Source organism: Herpailurus yagouaroundi, unplaced genomic scaffold (assembly GCF_014898765.1).
Source record: "Herpailurus yagouaroundi ecotype Mexico unplaced genomic scaffold, PumYag 194, whole genome shotgun sequence".
Classification (NCBI taxonomy): domain Eukaryota; kingdom Metazoa; phylum Chordata; class Mammalia; order Carnivora; family Felidae; genus Herpailurus; species Herpailurus yagouaroundi.
In genome coordinates this window covers 5,925,760-5,945,512 of record NW_024412425.1, presented here as the reverse complement: position 1 = coordinate 5,945,512, position 19,753 = coordinate 5,925,760, and the positions used below count along the sequence as shown (strand labels likewise).

Here is a 19,753-nt window from a genome sequence, read left to right as displayed (position 1 = left end):
TCCTGGAACAGGAAAGGAGTATCAGGTAAAAGGTAAGGAAAACGGAATAAAGTGTGGACTTCAGATAGTAATAATGTGTCAACGTTGTCCACGAGCTGTGACGAATGTGCCAATCATGTTTAACGACGGGGAAATGGGTATGGGGTATGCCTGAACTAGCTAATATACTTGTAAGTTTTCTGTGATCCAAAACTATCATAAAATTAAGTTTATCAATTCCTCGAAACACATATACACAAAAAGGCCAAGGGAGACGCCAAAAAGGCATCTGACAAAATTCAACATCTTTTCCTGATAAAATCTTCTCATAAGTCAGGAAGAAAATACTACTTCCTTAAGCTGATGATATCTATTTATGAGAAGTCAACGGTCAGAATCGGGTTCAATGGTGAAATACTACAGGAAAATCCATACAGATGCCTGCGGGCACCGCTGCTACTTACCAGGATTCTCAGGGGGCAATTTCCCGAGCATTTGAAGAGGAAATGCCTATTTCTATTGGCTTTGTCCCCAAAAGCTCTAACTAGGGCTGCATCAACCAGGCTGCTTATTTGCAGGAAGCCTTTGTCTCTGGTTCTTTGTCCACATTTTCCGGCCGAATACCAGACCTGTTTGCACCCTAAATGCACCCATTTTCCAGTTACTCTTGTGGGCAAAACGCACTACCTTGCTTTAAGCCTCAGAGGCCCACAGCCCCTCCACCACCAAGGTCCCAGCTACGCTTTCAGACACGGGGTCTGCTGAACCTCACAGAGAGAGCTACTCCCCTCCCTCATGTCTGGTCGTGCGGACACAGAAGGCTGGTGGGCACGCGGGACCTGCCCTGCCCAGTACGGGATGGCCCAGGATGAGGCAAAGCCTGTTCTGAACACTGAGGAATTGTCTCCCCAAGGTGGGCCTGCCTCTTAGAAAGGGCTTGCTCAGCTCACTGAGGTACAGCCAGCTGGGTGCAGTTTCGTGGGCTGCCTTCCTGAAGGGTGTACCAAACAGATGGGGGTTTCCTGACCCCTCTCGTGGTAGGCCGAGTGTGGCCTGCCTCCAACAGCCAAGGAAGTGCTGGCAGGAAACCTGCATCAGCCTCACAACACAAGGCAAAGAACGGGTTCCGCCACACCCAGACCTGGGGTCTCAGCAGGCCCTTTATGAGCCAGCCGTGCCGTGGCTTCGTCCCTCAAGGTGGCCAGTGGACAGAGGATGTGTCTGCCATGGAGGGGACAGGACATGCCCACGACAGTGACCAGGCCCACAGAGAAGGCCTGTCACATCCGTTCTCACCCAGGGGGGCTCAGGGTCAGAGGCTGACTGGACCCACACCTGCCCCAAAGGCCCCGAGCAAAACTCTAGCACCTTCATGGAGGAAATTAAACTGAGGGTGGCCTTACTGACACCGAGGCTTGCCTAGAGGGAGACCACATTAGGTCAGACCACTCCCAGGGGACTGAAAGCTATACATCTCCAGAGCCTCCAAGAAGGAGGAGAATACGGGCTTCCTGGTAACATCCATCACCAGTGAAACCTGGATCCTCTGCACGACCCATAAGGGGCACGGCCAGAGCCATACAGGGCCATGTCTGACCACCACATCCAGCACGGAGAGCCCCCGGCAAGACCCAGAGCCAGAGTGGGGCACGCGGGTCCAGGCACCTGAGAGATGGTCCTTCGGGGATTACAGTGCACCGGGAGGGCTGGACAAAGAGGGAGCTAATCTGAGAAAGCCTGGCAGTCTCAGGACACCTGGAAATGCAGCCCCTGCAGATATAACAGAGAAGCTGGGGAGTCTGTGGGTCCTGTGGGGGAGCTGGGAGTGAGGGATGAGCTCGGGGGTCACCTGTGCCTGGTGAGGCCTAGGACTCGGGTCGGGGCAGGACAGGGAAAAGCAGCTTGTCTGCGCCAGCTGCCTGTGTTTCTACAGCCATAATCGCCACGAGTTAGTAGGCTTGTGGTTGTGGCGTTTTCCTGAAAACTCTCCCATCTTCCAATTATCCTCACTGCAGTTAAGCGTTCTAGTCCTCAAAAAAAGAAAAAAAAAAACTGGACTTATTTTACAACAACACAGCAAGGGTTCTGCAACCTGCTCCCTGGGGTGGGTGAACTGAAAGACCCAGCACCGCACAGCTTACGTGGAGAGAGAGAGAGAGAGAGAGAGAGAGAGAGAGAGAGAGAGTGTGTGTGTGTGTGTGTGTGTGTGTGTGTGTGTGTGTGTGGTGTATATGTGGGTGCAGGTGTGAGTGTATATGGTGTGTGAGCGGTGTGGTGTACAAGGTGGTGCACGATGTGGGGGGGGTGTGTGCACAGTACTTTGTAACTGTGTGTGTGATACGTGCGTCTGTGTGGTGTGAGTGATGGGGCGTGTAGTGTGCGTATGTGTGGCATATGTATGCGTGGTATAGGTGGGTGGTGTGGGGGGGTGTATAGGTCTGTGGGGAGTGTGTGTGGTGTCAGTGGGTGATGTCTGTGTGCGTGCACACACGGGCGCACAGCGTCAGGGGAGGAGACCCTTCCGCTTGGCCCCCATCTCCCATGCCCGGTCTGGACTCAGAGGGCACACGCACCGAGCGCACGGAATCATGACTCACTCGGTCCTGCCGGAGGGCAGGGGAGGTAAGACGACCTCAGAGCGGCCAGCACAGCGGAGCGAGTTCTTCAGCAACCAAGGAGGCTACTGGTGTGGGCTGCTGTGGGGACACAGCAGCAGGGGAAAACCCAGGCCTTGTCAAGGGTCTCCAGGCAGGGTCGGGGGCGTCTGCCAAGAAGGACCCCAGCCCGGGGAGGAGGACGGACAGGCATGCAGTCCCCCAGCACACCTCACAGACCTTCTGCCTTTAAATCCCTCCCATGACCCCCACGGAAGTGGTCACGGGAGAGCCCCAAATGCCCCATTCACAGCCTGGAGAGAAAGCATAATTTCAATTAAGGTCCCAGGCTGTCCAAAACATCATTATTAATCTCCTTGTGGCAAACGTGAGCCGGGACCTGCTTACGCAGCCAACTGAGCCTGCTCTAAATTAGCGTTTGCAGGTAACTGGTTCTGCCGCCAGCCCCACACCAGCCGGCTACAAGCTGGTTATGCCTCTAACGTGAAATAATATGAGGCGGTAAAATGGACAGCCTGGTTGGGCCTGCACTCAGGTGCCCTTGGCGCCCGATTTACCCACACGTTAACGTCTTCTCGCTTTAACACAATTTACTATACCTCAACTGCAGAAAATGATGTTCGTTCCCTCTGAAAACCCTACTCGCAGGCACAGCCCAGAGGAGAGGGGGATCCTAATAAACGCCATCAGCTCACTTTTTCTTTTAACATGCCCTCAAGATTTTCTAACAAACCTTTGATTATAAAACAGACAAACAAAGATGAGGACCGGGTTTCCAGGCCAGCATCTCTTTGGCCTGAGTCTGGGCACCACTGCCCTCATGGTCTGCCCTCTTCTGAGAAAATCAGCCCGTCTCAACCCCCCATCCCCTGGGCAGGCTCCCACCCTGCCCCCAAGTCCTGACACACAGGAGTCCTTGCTCGTCTTGCCCTGTGGCCCTCTGTGGGGCTGGTCAGGCTCCTGGCACAATGTCCAGCAGGTTCCAGGGATGCTGTTTTGGGCCCAAGGGTCAGCAGCCTGCACAGGAACCTGGGCTCCCTGGGCCTTCCCGGGCATCGGTCCAGCCTGGCATTAAAAGGGCCACAACCCATGGGGAAACAATACCTCCTTTAGAGAGGATTTTATGCTCCCCACCTAGTTAAGAAAAGAATTCTAAAAGTTCATGGTGGCATAGAGGACAGCAAAAAATAGCTCAGGACATTTTCTTCTCTCTCCCATCCATCCATCCAACTCACCCACACATATCTCCTGACACCAACTGTGGGACAGACACTGGGGATAAAGGAGACAGGACTTCAAGAAGCCTCCAGCCTCCCAAGGACACCAACCACAAAACTGTGTCACAGAGCCACCCGGGCAATGACACAGAAACGTGCCTGCGGGGAGGAAGCTTGAGGCAGAGAGAAGTCAGCCCATCTCACCACAGCACGTGTCCCCAGGGGCTTCAGCTGGCCCTGGCCTCCTCAAATCTGGCCTGGGACATCCCAAAGGTTAACAATGACAACCATCTTCCCACTGCCCTCAGGGGTGACACCCTCAGCCCCTAAAGGTCACCCTGCTCACCTGTCCTTCAGGAACAGATTCCGCCTAGTTATCATCTTCTCTGCCTCAGCTTTTCCCCAGCACAGTCCCAATCCCCCAGTGCTGTGCCCCAGGAACGTCCCTGTTCTCAGCTTCCCATGTGCACCTCCTGCAGCCAGCCGTAGCGTGTGCAAGGCATACAGTAGGTGCACGATAGCATGCACACCTGGTGCATCCAGTCAAGCTGAATTAATGCCACTTGGCATCCTCAGGACAGCTGCTCTGCTGTGAGCTTCAGGCTCATGTTTCTGATCCACAGAGGAGGCGGCCGTGGGGCCAAGGGACTGGAGGGCGGGGGCACTGAGCAGTTTGAAGACGAAGGCATGGTGTCCCCAGAGCTCAGCTTATACCAAGACCCCTTCAAAGAACAGCCAAACTCAACGTGGAGACTCCGGATCTTGATGCAAACAGACCAGCATGGACTAGGTATTAGTAAGATTAAGGAAGTACTGTTAATTTGGTTAGATGTGGTAATGATGTGGTGGTTACATAAAGGGAAAAAAAACCCTCATCAGCTGAGACACCTACTGCTGTATGTACAGGTGAAATGACATCATGTCTGGAGTTGGTTTTAACTTTTTTTTAATGTCTATGTATATTTGGCGGGGGGGGAGGGGCAGAGAGACAGGGAGACACAGAATCCGAAGAAGGCTCCAGGCTCCAATCTGTCAGCACAGAGCCTGACGCGGGGCTCGAACCCACAAACCATGAGATCATGACCCGAGCCGAAGTGGAACGCTTAACTGACTGAGCCACCCAGGTGCCCCGTGGGGGTTGGTTTTAAATATAACTATAGCAAAACAAAAGGAAACACAAACTCTGCTGGGGACTTTCAGGCTCATTGTATTATTCTTTTCTTTTTTTGCATAGGGTGGTGGATTTCTGAACTTTCTCATGAGAAGAGAAAAAAAACCCTGCACTGCCTTGGGTCGGGGAGCAAGGAGCTGGGGGAAGCATTGCGAGGGCCGCTGGCCAGAGCTCACACACAGGCCCACCTGGGCTGCAGCGGCCTCAGGCTCTGGACAGTGGGTGGGAGGGCAGCTCATGTCCCTCCCAGGAGCCAGCTTTGGAGCTGGACTTCCGGCAGCTTAGGACACGGGGCTGCCACCGCACAGAAGACGTTAGGGCTCCACCCTGGGGCAAGCTAGTCCTGCTCTAATTTCTGGGTTATTTTTATTTGAGGCATCAGCTATGGGCCGATTCAGCGGGGAACAGATTTGCGGGGCAGTGCCAATCTGGGGGACCGCTGCCCGGCCCACCTCCCAGGTAGCCCTGTAGAACCCCTCCTGGCCCTGATCCTGGCGGGGGGCAGGGGCCGCGGGACTACCAGAGCAGATACCGCACTGCAGCAGACCACGTGGAGGCAAAAGCTGGGACAGCTCTGCGTGCCTGTCCCTGTCCTCCTCCAGCGTGACAGAGCTGGGTCCTTGATGAAGCACTTGTTCCGTGCCCCCTCCTGGGACTGCACAGCAACAAGGGCCCTCAAGGCCATGCTAACCTCTCACTACTCGGGGTAAGAGGAGAGAAACACAGAGGCCCTCTGTTCTGGACTCCTTTCAGGGTTAGACTTTGAAAAAGATGCTGATCCCCAAGCCACATGAGGTGAACAGAAATGCCCACAGCGTCCACTGCTGATTCTGTCTGCACTTCAGTCTCACCCCACACTGACAAAGCAGGCAGGCCAGAAAGGCTGAGAGAGGGACGTGGAGGCACAGCAGGCCCCGAGAGCACCCGGGGGGACTCAGCAAAGTGGGGAAGGGGTGACAGTACCAAACCCGTACAAGGGGCACCCCACCATGGGGCGGGCAGCATAAAGGTGAAACTCTTTTCTGTACGTACACTTCTGACACCAAATGTGAGTGACACCGAGCAATCTTCCAATTCTCTGTGGTCACCAAATGGACGTCCTACAATTTAGTTTTGACATGAACGGCCAGAGTGAGTACAGACCTCCCAGTCCCACAAGCCTGCCCCCACTCCAGACACCAATCGCAAGTCCAGGCCTCTGGTACTTCTGGCTGACTGGCTATATAAACTGGGGGTTTCTGTGACCCCCTCCCTTGGGTTTGATAATTTGCTAGAATGGCTCACAGAACCCAGGAAAGTGTTTTACTTACTATTACCACTTTATTAGAAAGGATACGACTCAAGAAGAGCCAAACAGAAGAGGGAGGCACAGAGCAAAGTATGGGGGAGGGGCAAGGAGCTTCCATGCCCCCTCCAGGTCGCCACCCTTCCAGCACCCCCTCCACGTGTCCACCAACCCCACTGTGTAAGGTTTCTATGCACGTTCCCTTCTGCAGGCACGACTGAGTAAATCACTGGTCAGAAGTCCACCTCCAGCCGCTCTCCCCTCCCTGGAGTTTGAGGGGGGGCTGCAAGTTCCAACCCCCTAATCTCAGCAGTGGTTCCTCCAGCAACCAGCGCCCACCTTCCACAAGTCACCATATTAGCATAAACTCAGGTGCCCTTGAAAGGGGCTTATTATGAATAATTCAAGAATTCCAAGGGTTCTAGAAGCTCTGTGCCAGGAGATGGGAGCAGAGACCAACTATGTGTTTCTTATTATATCACAGAGGGTGTCCTCTCCCCAGTGGAGCTTCTAGACGGTACTGTCACTGGCGGGAGACCTGGGACTGGGGGCCTCCTGCCCCAGGACCTGGGTGGGAGGAGAGCCACAGGAGCAGTTTGGGTCTGACCCAAGGGCTTCCTCATGCCATGGGCAGCAACCTGCTGACCCCTGGGTCTTGGAGAGGGGCTGAGGCACTGGCCAGGCCACACCCCTCATGCTGGGCAGCCCCGGGAAGCGCTCCAGTGGGGCGCTATAGCCTAATTGGAGCCCAAGGTCAATGGAGTTCTCCAGAATGCTTTACGAGCCACTTAACCATTCCTCGACCCAGTCATCCAAGCACAGCAGACATAATGGCAGTGTTTACACATAAAAATGGCAAGCTTTCTTTACTAGCGGCTTTCAGAGTCACAATAGCAGCTATTTGGTAAAGTTTCCTGCAAATTGCAGAAACAAAGTCCAAGAGTGGAATGATGGGGCACTAAACCATCCTGAAAAGTAATCAGAGACCATTACCATCAAACACTCCGCCGGAGAGCCGGGGAGGTGGCCACAGTCGGAAGACAAATCCTCTGCCCACGATGTCAAAGCCCTGCTCACGATCCCCACTCAATCTGTGCGCGGGGCTGCGGCGCCTCATCTGTTACTTGCTCAGGGAACATAAATTACTGTTTTTTACATTTTAATCTTTACCCAGAGAAACACGGCAGCTTACCTTTCCATCTCATATTCTTTCATTCCCACTTTTACAGCCTTCATTACCTGGAGGATGGATATTAAGCAAAGACATTTGTATTAAGGAGATAAGTAACACTGCCTTATAAATAATGTATAGCACTTTTTCAAAAGAATCTCTTTGAAAAAAAAAAAAAAAGAGGGATATGTGCACACAGTGGTGCAGAGATGTAACAAATTAGAACTTTTTTAAAGCTCCGAAAGCTGCACAGTTTATTTAAACCACTCTGGAGCACTTCCATTTGGAAGCCAGTGGGCATCCAGCACCCAGCTCTACAGCACAGGCAGCGGCAGACCGAGGGTGGCAAAGATTTAATCCAGATGCCTGGTGAATACTTGATGCTCAGAGAGCCACAGTGACCGTCCTAAAAGGTTTCCTTTGTTTAGCCGTCATAGAACGTGCAGAAAATGAAACGCATACAAGAGGCTGGGGCTCACAAACGCACAAAGCCACGACCACCACTAAGCAGGCATCAGGCCACCCGTCACCCTGACCGTCCTGCAAGAAATGCGCCTCCTTACTTGCTCTGGTTCCTCAGGTAAAGTGGGAAGGTTTGGGAAGGAGGACAGTTTTTGGAAAACGGAGGACAGTAATCCATGTGCTTGAATCATGGGTGAGGACGAGAGAGTCTTGAAAAGCAGCTGGAACCTGCCGGAGTGCTGGGAAGGAGAGCCCTGCCCTCTTGGAAGTGGGAGACTTGTGGCTGGGAGATGCCCTGAGGGTGGGTGCCTTAAGGTGAGGAAGAGGGGCAGAGCCTCTGTTGTCCCTGCCCCCACGGGGGAAGAGAGAAGAGCCATCACGAGTCTCTGCTGGAAGGGACACCTGCTGCCTGTTCATGGGGCACTTGGGACTAAAGCTCCCCAAGACCACCCATCCCAATGGGGCCCTCCTGCCCCGCTCAGAGCAACACCACTCACCCACCCCAGCTACCAGCACCCCAACGAGCCTGTGCCCAACTTACCTCCCGGTGGGCCTCACTGGAGATTCTGTTGGTGTAACGCAAAACCTCCAGCTCCATGTCCGTTTTAAAGACCCGGCTTCAGAGAGAACAAAGCAACAGGTCAGTGACTCCCAGCAGGGGCTGGCTGAACGAGCCCCTCCACCACCGCCTCCACCCCACGCACCCCTGCCAGGGAGACCTCGGGGCCCGTCACACCTTGCACAGCCTGGGAAGGACCATAGGGCCGGCTCGCGCCCAGCCAGGCTGCAGATGGGCCGCCAAGGCCCAGGACGGATATGCTGCGCTAAGTACCGCCCATCCTGATTTAATGCCAGCCTTGGGCGTGCAGGCTGTTTCCAGTTTCAAGATCTGGAACCCACCGTGGGTGGTGGAAGAGGCCCAGATTCTGTAGCCAGACACGCCCTACCTCACTGAGACTCAGTTTCCCCATCCATAAAAGGGATAAAATCTACCTGGCAAGGCTCTTAGACCTGAATCAACTGTGCTGACTCCGGGGCTCTGCCCAGTTCGCTGAAGAGGTCTCCCGTTTCCTCCCTACCCCACCCGCCTGCCCTCGGGGCAGCCCAGGAATACCCCCTGACTCTGAGCCAGGGGTGGGAGTGGGGACAGCAGGTGGTGCAGCCACTTCCAGCTGTGAGTACAGGTAAGAATTGTAGAAACAGCTGGTCTGCAGAGAGGAGACCAGGAAGACACGAGAAGAGAGGGGGTGCTGTGTAGGGCAGGCAGGCACAACCCAGAGACCTTCCTGTCCTTCTGACACTTAGCTGTGCCTCCTGCCACTGGACTCCAGGGGGTCCTGGGGTCCTCATAGTAAATTCATGTTAGTTTTCCCAGATCTGCTTAGGTCTTTTTGTAATCGATCTCATTGCCAAGTAAGACTCAACTAGATAAGCTACAGAAATACTGGTTGTCTACCCCTCCACTTCGAATAAGCAACTCTAGGCCATGGGCAGTGGTGGCCGCGACCAGTCACTAACAGCCCAGCATCCTCGGTGCATCCCCCATGGCCGGCTTCACCAAAGCTCCCCTCCCTCTCACGAAGGGGACACATTCGAGCAACCTCCGGATCAGCAAAGCCAGAGTGTCTGACGATGGCCCGCCCCTCTGTTCACAGTGTATCTGTCTCTCGTCCGGCCGCCATCTGTGCCCTGAAGCCCGACCCGGGCCAAGGATGGCAGCGAAGGTGCCCCCACCTCCATCAGGGGCAGCAAACCTCTGGAGACTGCACAGAAGTAGCCGCAGTCAGCCACTGACTCATGCCGTCTGCATGGTGCCATCCAGCTGGGACAGCCAGCCATCTGCCACGGGGAAGTGACAAAGGTATCCTGGAGCACCGAGACGCCCTCCTAAGACCGTAAGCTTTCTGGGGGATGTGGAAAATATAAACCCCTGAGCCCAGTGAGACTTTTCCCAAATGAACATCCTTTCTTTCTTGAGAAGGAGTCCCTGAAGGCTGACATTTGGCTCTTTATCATCATAAGGTGTCTCTGATTCTCCACCAGGACACTGGGAGCAGCCCACCTGGGGACCAGAGAGCTGCTTCCTGTGCCCTGGAGGTGAGGGCCCAAAGCCAGAGCAGGACTCAGGTGAGCGGCTCAGGCTCCTCAGGCCCAAATCCACTCACAGGATAACCTAGCAGCCTGATGCTTTGCTCCCCACTGCCGCCTGCTCGGTTCCAGCCTGAGCGACTGGTAAGCAAGGAGCGGGCCTCTCTGTTCTCAAATGCGGTGATGACCAGAGTAACAATGCAGGTGGGAACCGGGCCCAGACTGTGCCTGCCTCCAGCCCTCTGACCCTCTGTTGGGCTTAGACCTCTGGTCCAACCTGCCAGCTACCACGCCTGCCAAAATTCCAGACCCCCAGGCCCTGTGCCCACCCATCCGCGTGGCCTTGACCAAACCCTCACGAGGGATGAGCCAGAGCCCGTGCCTGCTGCCCCCATGTTCCAGGGCCATGAAGGCCTTGGGAAAATCCGCGGCCGGGCGGATGGCACAGCAAAAGCTCCCAGTCACCAGCCCCACCGGTCTCGCCACGGCCCCAGTTCTGCTGTGAGTTGCGCGGGGGCGTGCAGGGCGGGAGGGCTCCTCTTAACTTTATCTCCCCAAGATCTCTCCCTTCCCCTCCTTGGGCCCCCTCCCCAGCTCAGTGCATAAATGCACTCCTCTCTCTCCCCTCCTGTCCAAATTCTCAAGCCTTCCCCTCCCCACTCACGTCCTCCTCCCCACCCACTTACAAGGGAAGGGGTGGATCAGGCTCAGCACCCTAACACACACCTGGGTTCAGAGCCCACGTGGCCCCTATTACCGGGAGCTCTACGACCACCCACTTTCCTCCTCCCCCCCCCGCCCCCCCTCCCGCCGTCCTCCTCCTCCAGCCAAGCTCTATCCTCCACTACTCCGCCACGTTTCTGGAAGGGAAACCACAACTGTCCTTGCTTTAGGCGGGGAGCAAGAGGAGCTTTCGTGTTTGATCTCAGAGCTCTCCCCCCTCCCCTTCCCTCCTCTCTCCCCTCTCCTCTTCTCCCTTCAGCCCACCCCTACCCCCTGCCAGCCCCCCTCTCACAATGTGTGGGAGGACCCCAGGCTGCCAAATTCAGAGGCCTTCCCTGAGTGTGGAGAGGAAGCAGCACAGTGACCCCCGCCTCCCCTGGCACCGCTGGGCTGCTCCCATCTCCCAATAAGGCCTCCCTCCCTCCCCCTCTCCACTCTGCCTCTGCACCTGCTCCCGAATGGCTGTCTGTGGCACAGGCCTCTCAGCCGCTCCTCCACCCGCAGGTCCCCCAGGCACCTCCAGCTCGGCGGGACGCCACCTCCCCCACCTCACCCCACAGCTGCAGCGCCCCCCTGCCACTTACAACAGAGACCTGCGTGCCATCCCAGATCCCCTCCTGTCCCCTATCCATTGCTCCCACATCCAAGTGATGACCAAGGGCTGCAATTCCACCTCTATACCCTCTCTCGGACCCTCTGTTTCTCTCCATCCAGACCCCACTGCCTCCGGCCTGGACAACCTCTCTGGCCTCTTCGTGCCTCCAGGCCCATGTGCTCAGGGACAGCGGCTGCGGATCTTTAGTAAACGCAAATGTGATCGTGCTTTTCCTTGCTTAAAAGCTTTGGTGGCCATTGGCTTCTCCTCCAAGGGGACCTGGACTGGAACCAAATTCTCTTCTCATCAGAGACACAAGCACTTCCAGCCATGGAGGCCACGTCCTGTTTTCTGGCCCAATTTGAGTTTGTGGAAGATGACACATGAGGCTTCTAGCTGCTTTACTCAGGACTTACTTGTAAGTCATGTTTTAAAAAAAGGGGGCTTCCTGAGTGGCTCAGCCGGTTGAGCATCTGACTTCGGCTCAGGTCATGATCTCACAGTTCGGCTCATGAGTTCAAGCCCTGCGTCAGGCTCTGGGCTGACACCTTGGAGCCTGGAGCCTGCTTTGGGTGTCTCCCTCTCTCTCTGCCCCTCCCCTGCTTGCACTCTGTCTCTTTCTCAAAAACAAACATTAGAAGGAAGGAAGGAAGGAAGGAAGGAAGGAAGGAAGGAAGGAAGGAAGGAAGGAAGGAAACAAAGAAAGAAAGAAAGGAGGAAAAGAAAGAGAAAAGAAAAGAAAAAAGAAAGAAATCAAACTGAATCAGGACAAACTATGCCACAAAGGCAGTTCTCCAACGAAACCGGCCTGGCCCAAATGAATCCAAGCTTTAAAGACCCCGAGAACAGATGCCTGTGTGCTGGCTCACCTGATTATCCACAGGGCACTCTGGACCTAAGTCTTGTCCAGGTGCCGGGCATTCAGCCTGGCCCCCTTATCTCCAGGACACAAGCACCAGAAACGGTTTTTAAGATTACTGTAAAAAAATAACAAGACTTTCCAGCATCTGGCAATTTCTCGCTATCTTCGGGAAGGACTGACTACCCTGAGCCTGAGGAGGCTATTTCCATTACTCGTGGGCAGGAAAAGATAAGAAAAAAGGGATTCCACCACGGCCCCGCCTCTGTTGTCCCAGCGGCCTCCGGGGTGAGGGATGCCTAGTGTCACACTCGGCCCCAGCCTTGTTTGGCCCCGGGATGTGTGGGGTGGCAACAAGCAATATAATCTGCAAGTTTTCTATCCCCAGGAAGGGACCGAGGCTGCCTCCTCCACGAGGCATCAGAGGACCCAGGCTTAGGACAGGACAAGATGCAGTTAACAAGTCTGCGCTGGAAACAGCTCAGGCTCCTCGACTAGTAAGAGGAGGTGGCTGATGTGTGCAGGCGATGCGGCACTGGTGCAGAGTCCCCAGGCCTGCGGCCACACCCGTGAGCATCATCACAGCCAGCGGGCCACTCAGGGGGAAGGCAGCGCTATAGGCAGGGGAGCAGGAGTGGGGAGAAAGTCCCTTCACTACGCCAGGCCCAGAGTCTCCTGCAACAGGCCAGAAATGACAAAAACCAGACTAGGTTGAGATTTTTTTTTTGTGCAATCTGTTTTTTTTTCCCCTTAAATATGCATAGGTCACAAAACTGCCTCTGGGCATTAAACCCAGGATTAAGGCATTAATGAACTGAGGTCTGAATGCTCCACTAATTAAAATAGTAGCAAGACAGAATGAAGTATTTCCAAAATCAGCGTCTAAGTGTCCAAGTGCCACCGTGTTGAACAAAACCCATCTGAAGGGACAAGTATTCCATCCCTCCTGGAGATGAATGTGCAGGGGATGGGTCTATGGGAGCAGGCGGGCAGAGTTCAATGCCACAGGACCCCACATCCATTCCCTCTATACCCCATGACCCGGTGTTGCAAAGGATAAAATCCCAGAACAACAGGAGAGACAGAAAGGAAAGAGCTAGTTGGAATTACATATCTTCAGGAGGCTCAATCAATAAGCCCTCTCAAAGAAATCAGAGCCATGAAGAAAAGAGCGGTTTCGCTCAGCAGTGAGCTGAGTGTGCTTGAGACGTGGCGTGGGCCGCGTGCAGGGGAGGCATGGGAGGGTCCACCTCTGCGTTTGCTGACTGGGGCCCGGCCACGCCTTCCCCTCTGCCTGATGTGCCCACACCCCACCTGCTGCCTTCTGGAGCACAGTCACTCTGCCCTAGGATCCCCACCGTCCACTTGGCTTTCCTGTTAACGTAGGGTTAAATGCCTCTTCCTCAGGAGACAAAGGCAGCAGCCCTACTGGAAGACTTTTCACGTACACACCAAGAATCTAGGTCATCATCTACGTATCTTTTCTAATTCGGGACGTGTTACCAGGATGCAGGGTCCTGCTGTGCCATCCACACCTCACCATCTCCTGCGCACAGAAAGCCAGGGGAAGGAGAAACAGGTATGTTATTCCACTGCCGGATTAATACACGCAGGACACCTTCACTCTGTGTAATTAACAGTTCTAAAATCGGCGTGTGACTCAATTTAACACAGTCTCTCTTAAAACCCAAGAAGGCACACGGCAATTGCTGACATGCTTGCTCTTCTGTGACGCTTCCAGTGGTACTTAACTGAAATCCAAGGCGCCGAGCTATTAAGACTGCACAAAAGTATCTCCTTTTATTTCCTAACCTGCCTTCAGATCAATTTAATCATCTGCAGAACAGGAAAGGAGAACCACAGCCTAAATTATGGAAGTGAGACGCCTGCTCTTAAGTTTCAACTTTTGACCTCCACATCCAAAATGCAATACCCAGCACAAGAAAAGAAATTATCAGTTATGATCTTATGTTTCTGGGGAAGAGTATGATGATAGAGGAATTTACAGGAAATCAAAAAGGCACTGCTTGAGAGAATGGAAAACAATAAAGCAGTCACAGAAAGGAAATGAATGACGCCCAAACAAACACTAGGAAGGAAGCGTCCTCTGTGCTAGCAGAGGCTGCTCCTTGCCTATCAGATAGGCTCTGGGAGGAATCCCAGATCCCCAGCCCAGCAGCTAACCAGGAGCCGGGGTGCATGAGTGGCAGGGGGCATGGTGCTGAAGGAGGCTTAGCCACACAGTCCTGGGCACCTACCTGCACATGCTGACCTCACACAAGACCCATGCCGGGGCCTCTGAGCACCCCTGCATCTGCAGTGGCCTAGAGGGGACTTTGAAATGGCTGAAACGCAGGCACCCCTCCCCCCCAACCCACTCCTCCAGGGTGCCCCTCAGATATACAAGGGGCAGCACAAGATCCGGGAACTACCGACCTGGGCTCAGCCCCTGGCTTTTCCTCAGGCAAATCATCTCCCTGTGCCTCAGTTTCCTTACCTGTAGAATGGGGATAATCGGAGCACCTAGCTTAAAGCATAAGCAAAATATCTCTTTGAATGAGGTGACATATGTCAAGTGCTTAGCATAGTGCCTTGCACACAAGAAGTCTCAAAAGGTGACATTTTATTAAGCTGAGTTAGCACTTGATTTCTACTCTCATTCAAGCCTTGAGCCATCATCCACCAAGGGAGACCACTTCTGTTTTGCAGGTGAGGAAACTGAGGCTCCATGCTATAGGCTGAATATCTGTCTCCCCCCACAAAACTGATATGTTGAAACCTAATCTCCAACGTGTCGGCATGCAGAGGTGGGGCCTTTGGGAGGTGATGAGGCCATGAGGGCAGAGCTCTTGTGATTGGGATTGGTGCTCTGATAAAAGAGACCCCAGAGAGCTCCCTGTCTCTCCTGCCATGTGAGGGCACTGCAAGAAAATGGCCACCTCGGGACCAGAAAGTCTGTTCCCGCCAGACACGGAGTGTGCTAGCACTTGGATTTCCAAGGTTCTAGAACTGTGAGAAATACATTTCTGTTGTTTATAAGCCACTCATGATGGTAAATGTTATGGCAGCCAGCATAATCTAAGACACTTGGTGAATCTTCACAAGTTAGGTATTACTACAAGCTCACTGACAGATGTAGCTGAGGCTCAGAAAAGTTAAGTGACTTCCCAAGGGGTGCAAGCTGGGGTGAGAGTTTGGATTTGCCTGCGTGGAGGCTTTTTGTGTCACCCCAGGCATTCCCTCTCCATGGGGCCTAGACAGAGGGGGTGATGAAAGCATTCAGGACGCAGGGGCCCAAAGATGTACCAGTGAGTCATAATTTAACATCACAGAAAACCCTCTCCTATAAATGAGGGACCAGCCTGCCATTGCACCCAGAATCCTTCCTTCGCTTACTTGAAGAGGGCAGTGATCAAGACCACCATGGATCTCACCCGAGAATGACTGCAGTCACTACAGAGGCCAGAACCCATGCTATTAAAACACACCCTTGAGGCAGGAAGGACAGTGTGACATTTCTAAAATAGTTCTACTGCCATCAAATGCCAAATAAGTCCTTTCTGCTGCTGGCTTTGATAAAGTTGGGAAGTATTCTTATGAATGCAGAATCCACCTCAGAGCCTTGGAAGTGTCACTAGAATTAAAGTGTGCTTGTTCCAAAGTAACGAGCTAATGGCTGATCCCTCAGGAGATGCCGGAGCGGATAACCCAGCCCGGTCTCCAAAGCACCCGAACTGTTAGCAGCCGTGAGGGAATGTCATCTGTGGGGTGTAAGTGGGTGCGGGCCCATTCCTGGGTATCCAGGATTTAGTCTTCTGTCCACTGGGAGCTACAGATGGGCCACGCGTCTGTTACTTTACAAAAACAAGAAAAGGAGGCTGTGAACGAGAAGGACCCAGGCCCCATCCTCAGAGGGCGCGCGGCTGCTGACAGAGCTGGGCTGGCTGGCCTGCCCTCCGGTGAGCGCTCCCAAGGGGTCAGTCCTGATGCCAGTCCCGACGGCCCTCGGACTTCCACCTCTGGCCCAGCCTCTCTCCCACCGGAACCTGCTTCAAACTCAACATGCCCCAAACAAGTCCCCGATCTGTCACGGCACCTGCTCTTCCCAGCCATCCTCATTTCAGTGACACACCACCCAGCTGTTTAGGACAAAAAAACGGAGTCACCTCCAACTCCATCCTCCAGTCGTGTCACAGCCGGCTCCTCCCAGGGGCGTTCCCCTGGACTGCCACGCCACTCTCAGCTCTGTCACACCGCCTTTCCCCTGCCACCTGGGCCCTGCAGCAGCCTCCCAGCTGGCAGCCTGTGCCCTCTCTTGCCCTAGAATTGAGTCTCCAGACCGAGGCCAAAGCGATCGTTTAAAACACAAACACAATCCTACCATTCTCCTGCTTAAATTCGTCAAAGGTTTCCCACGGTTCCCGTTTCTCTCAAGATCAAGTCCAAGTGGACACCGTAGCCAACCCAGCCCCCTGCCCATCTCTCTGACTGCCCTCAAGGCCTCAGAACACGTGGCCCCTGGACCTGCATCATCTTCTCCTTCTTCCTGATGGAGCTTCCCCTAGTCGGAAGGTGCCCAAACTCCAAGACTAGGTGAGCAAGATCTCCCAACCAGATGGGGAAACACAACCACAAGGTCATAGCATCAGACATGAAAGGTCTGCGCACCTCCCCGCTGTCAGGTGATGAGGTACCAAAGGCCCCACCTCGCCACTCTTCTACATTCAGAGTAAGTGCAGCCTTAGAACCAATAAAACATGTGTTATTGCTGAGCAACTCGATGACTTAGGAAGAAAACTGGCGGCACGTCAGAGCTAGAGGGCCACTTCCAGGGCCCACGGAGGGGATGCCCAACCCGAGAAGGTTTGTCTTGCTGTGACCTAACAGAAACCAGTCGTGCTGCAGGACCGGGCTGCCGGTATCAGCAAGGGAGGAAACTAGGCCACACAAGAACACATACAAAAGGATGGCAACTTGTCAGGACACAGATGCCACAGGAGGAAAACACGTTTACCTTTCTGGTAATAGCATTATGGATGATGTCTGTTTTTACTCTTTTCATTATCTACTTTAAGTGAGCTATATAAGTGTGGCTCGCTTAGGGTAGGAGTTTTTAAAAGACTGCTTAACAAAGGAAAAGATAAATTTAATTGACATTCAAGTGATTTATGCCCTTTCAGAAAAACAGACCAACTGGCGCGCGCGCGCACACACACACACACACACAACCAGAGAAGAGAGCTGTTCTGGGGACTGTCTTGTCTGAGGGGCTCTCTGAGATGGAGCAGGTGGCGACAGCCGGGTCTCTGAGCTTCCTGAGCGGAAGCACAACAAACAGCCAAAGCAGCCACAGGCAATACTCACCACTCCACGATCTCTGGATGAAGAATGGTGTTGTTGACGTTAAACCTGCAGAGGAAACACAAAGCAAGGCTATTAGTTCAATGGTCCATCATCTCCCAGCAAGAAATACCTCTTTCAAGACATACCAAGAGAGGACATGACCCAAAGAGGGCTGCAAACTATAACTTCACGACCCCCCGGCCCACAGAAGACCTGCCGCCCGCTGCTTGTAGCAGACATGCGGCCGCACCGAGCCCCCTAAGTGCTGTCACTTGGGAGAGCAAGCTGCTCGGCTGCAAAACTACCCTCCACTCTTGCCAGGCAGACCTAGCCTCCTCTGTCAAGTGTACCAACACACTTACAACAGGAGTCCCAGAAGAAAAGGAGAGATGAAGGAGAAGAATATTTGAAAAAATAATAGCCCAAAACATCATCGATTTAATGAAAAACATTAATCTACACATCCATAAGGCCCAATAAACTCCAAACAGGATAAGTCCCAAGAGATCCACACTCAGACATATTATAATCAAACTTTCAAAGGACAAAGAGAAAATCCTGAAAGCAGTAAGAGGGGAAGGGGAAGAGAAAAAAAAAAAAAAGCATGACATACAAGGAACCCTCAATAAGATTAATGGCTGATTTCTCATCAGAAACTATAAAGGCCAGAAGACAGTGGGATGAAAGAAAAAAAAGTGTCAACCAACATTCTATATCCAGCAAAGCTGTGTTTCAAAGATGAAAGAAAAATCAAAACAGTCCCAGATAAACAACCTGAGAGAATTCATCGCTAGAAGACCTATCCTACCAGAAATACTAAAGGGAATCTTTCAGACTATAGTGAAAGAACCCTAGACTCACTCAAATCCACGTGAAGAAAATGAAGGCATTGAAAAAAGTAATTACATAGGCAAGTACAGAGACAGTGTAAATGTATTTTGTGTAACTCCTTCTCCTCTCTGACTTAAAAGACAACTGCAAAAAGCAACAATCATAAATCTGTGTGGACCAACACAACATACGAAGATGCAATCTGTATGCAACAACAGCACAAAGGAGGGGACAAAACAAAGCTATATAGAAGCAAATTTGTTGTAGACTACTGAAATTGACATTAATGCAAACTAGACTGTTATCAGTTTAAGAGGTCATTTGTAATCCCCCAGGTAACAACTAAAAATATAATTAAAACAAGGGCACCTGGGTGGCTCAGTTGGTTAAGCCTCCAAATTGGGATCAGGTCATGATCTCATAGTTCGTGAGTTCAAGTCCCACATCAGGCTCTGTGCTGTCAGTGCAGAGCCTGATTTCATTCTCTGTCTCCCTCTGTCTCTGCCCCTCCCCAACTTGCTCGCTCACGCGCGCGCTCTCTCTCTTTCAAAATTAAAAAAAAAAAATAGCTTAACGAACCGAGCTCATCAGCATATAAAAAGGATACACACCATGACCAAGTCCAATTTAGCTCAGGAATATAAGGTTACTCTGACAGACAAAAATAATCAATGTAATATGCTCTAATCTATTAATTATATTAATAATTTATATCAACAGAATACAGAACAAAACCACATAGATACAGAAAAAGGATCTTACAAAATCCACAACCTTTCGTGATAAAAAAAACTCAGTAAACTAGGAAGAGAAGGAAACTGCCTCAACCTGATAAAGATATCTACAAGAAACCCACAGCCTACATCATAGTTAGCGGTCAAAGACGAAAAGCTTTCCCCTAAGATGAGAAGCAAGGCAAGGACTTCCTTTCTCTCTACTTCTGTTCAATACTGTACACAAGAAACATCTGTCACAGTGATCATACACTGGAAGTCTCAAGAAATTTCAAAGCACTGAGATACAGAAAATGTACACTGATTACAGTAGAATTAAACTAGAAATCAGTAACAGAAAGAAAACTATAAAATCCCAAATTCTTTGGAAGTTAAGCAACAAACTTCTAAAGTCCCACTGTTCAAAAAAGAAATAACAAAATTAGAAACTAAAAGCATGAAAAATCAGAACTGGTGAAATGCAGCTAAAACAGCACCCAGAGGAAAACTGATAGCTCTAAAACGTACTTAGTGGAAAAGAACACTGAAAACAATGATCTAAGCTCCCATCCCAAGAATGTCCCTTTCTTCTCTCTCAAGAAGCTAGAGAAAGAACAAACAAACCTGAAGAAATTAAAGGGAAATGAAAATGTACAGAAATCAATGAAATAAAAGGCATACATAAAAATAAAGAAAAATCT

The 19,753-nt window shown here is 52.2% G+C and overlaps 1 protein-coding gene across 2 annotated transcripts in view; it reads right to left on the bottom strand.

Annotated features, from left to right (window-relative positions):
* The window catches only part of PEPD (peptidase D), a 111,067-nt gene that overhangs the window by 59,963 nt on the left and 31,351 nt on the right, over positions 1 to 19,753 (bottom strand). For both annotated transcript variants that reach the window (XM_040446214.1, XM_040446213.1), the window contains exons 7-9: positions 17,530 to 17,574; positions 8,442 to 8,517; positions 7,460 to 7,506 (exon numbers count right to left, since the gene is read on the bottom strand). In XM_040446214.1, the coding sequence (XP_040302148.1) occupies positions 7,460 to 7,506; positions 8,442 to 8,517; positions 17,530 to 17,574 (168 nt within the window). The remainder of the gene's footprint in view (positions 1 to 7,459; positions 7,507 to 8,441; positions 8,518 to 17,529; positions 17,575 to 19,753) is intronic.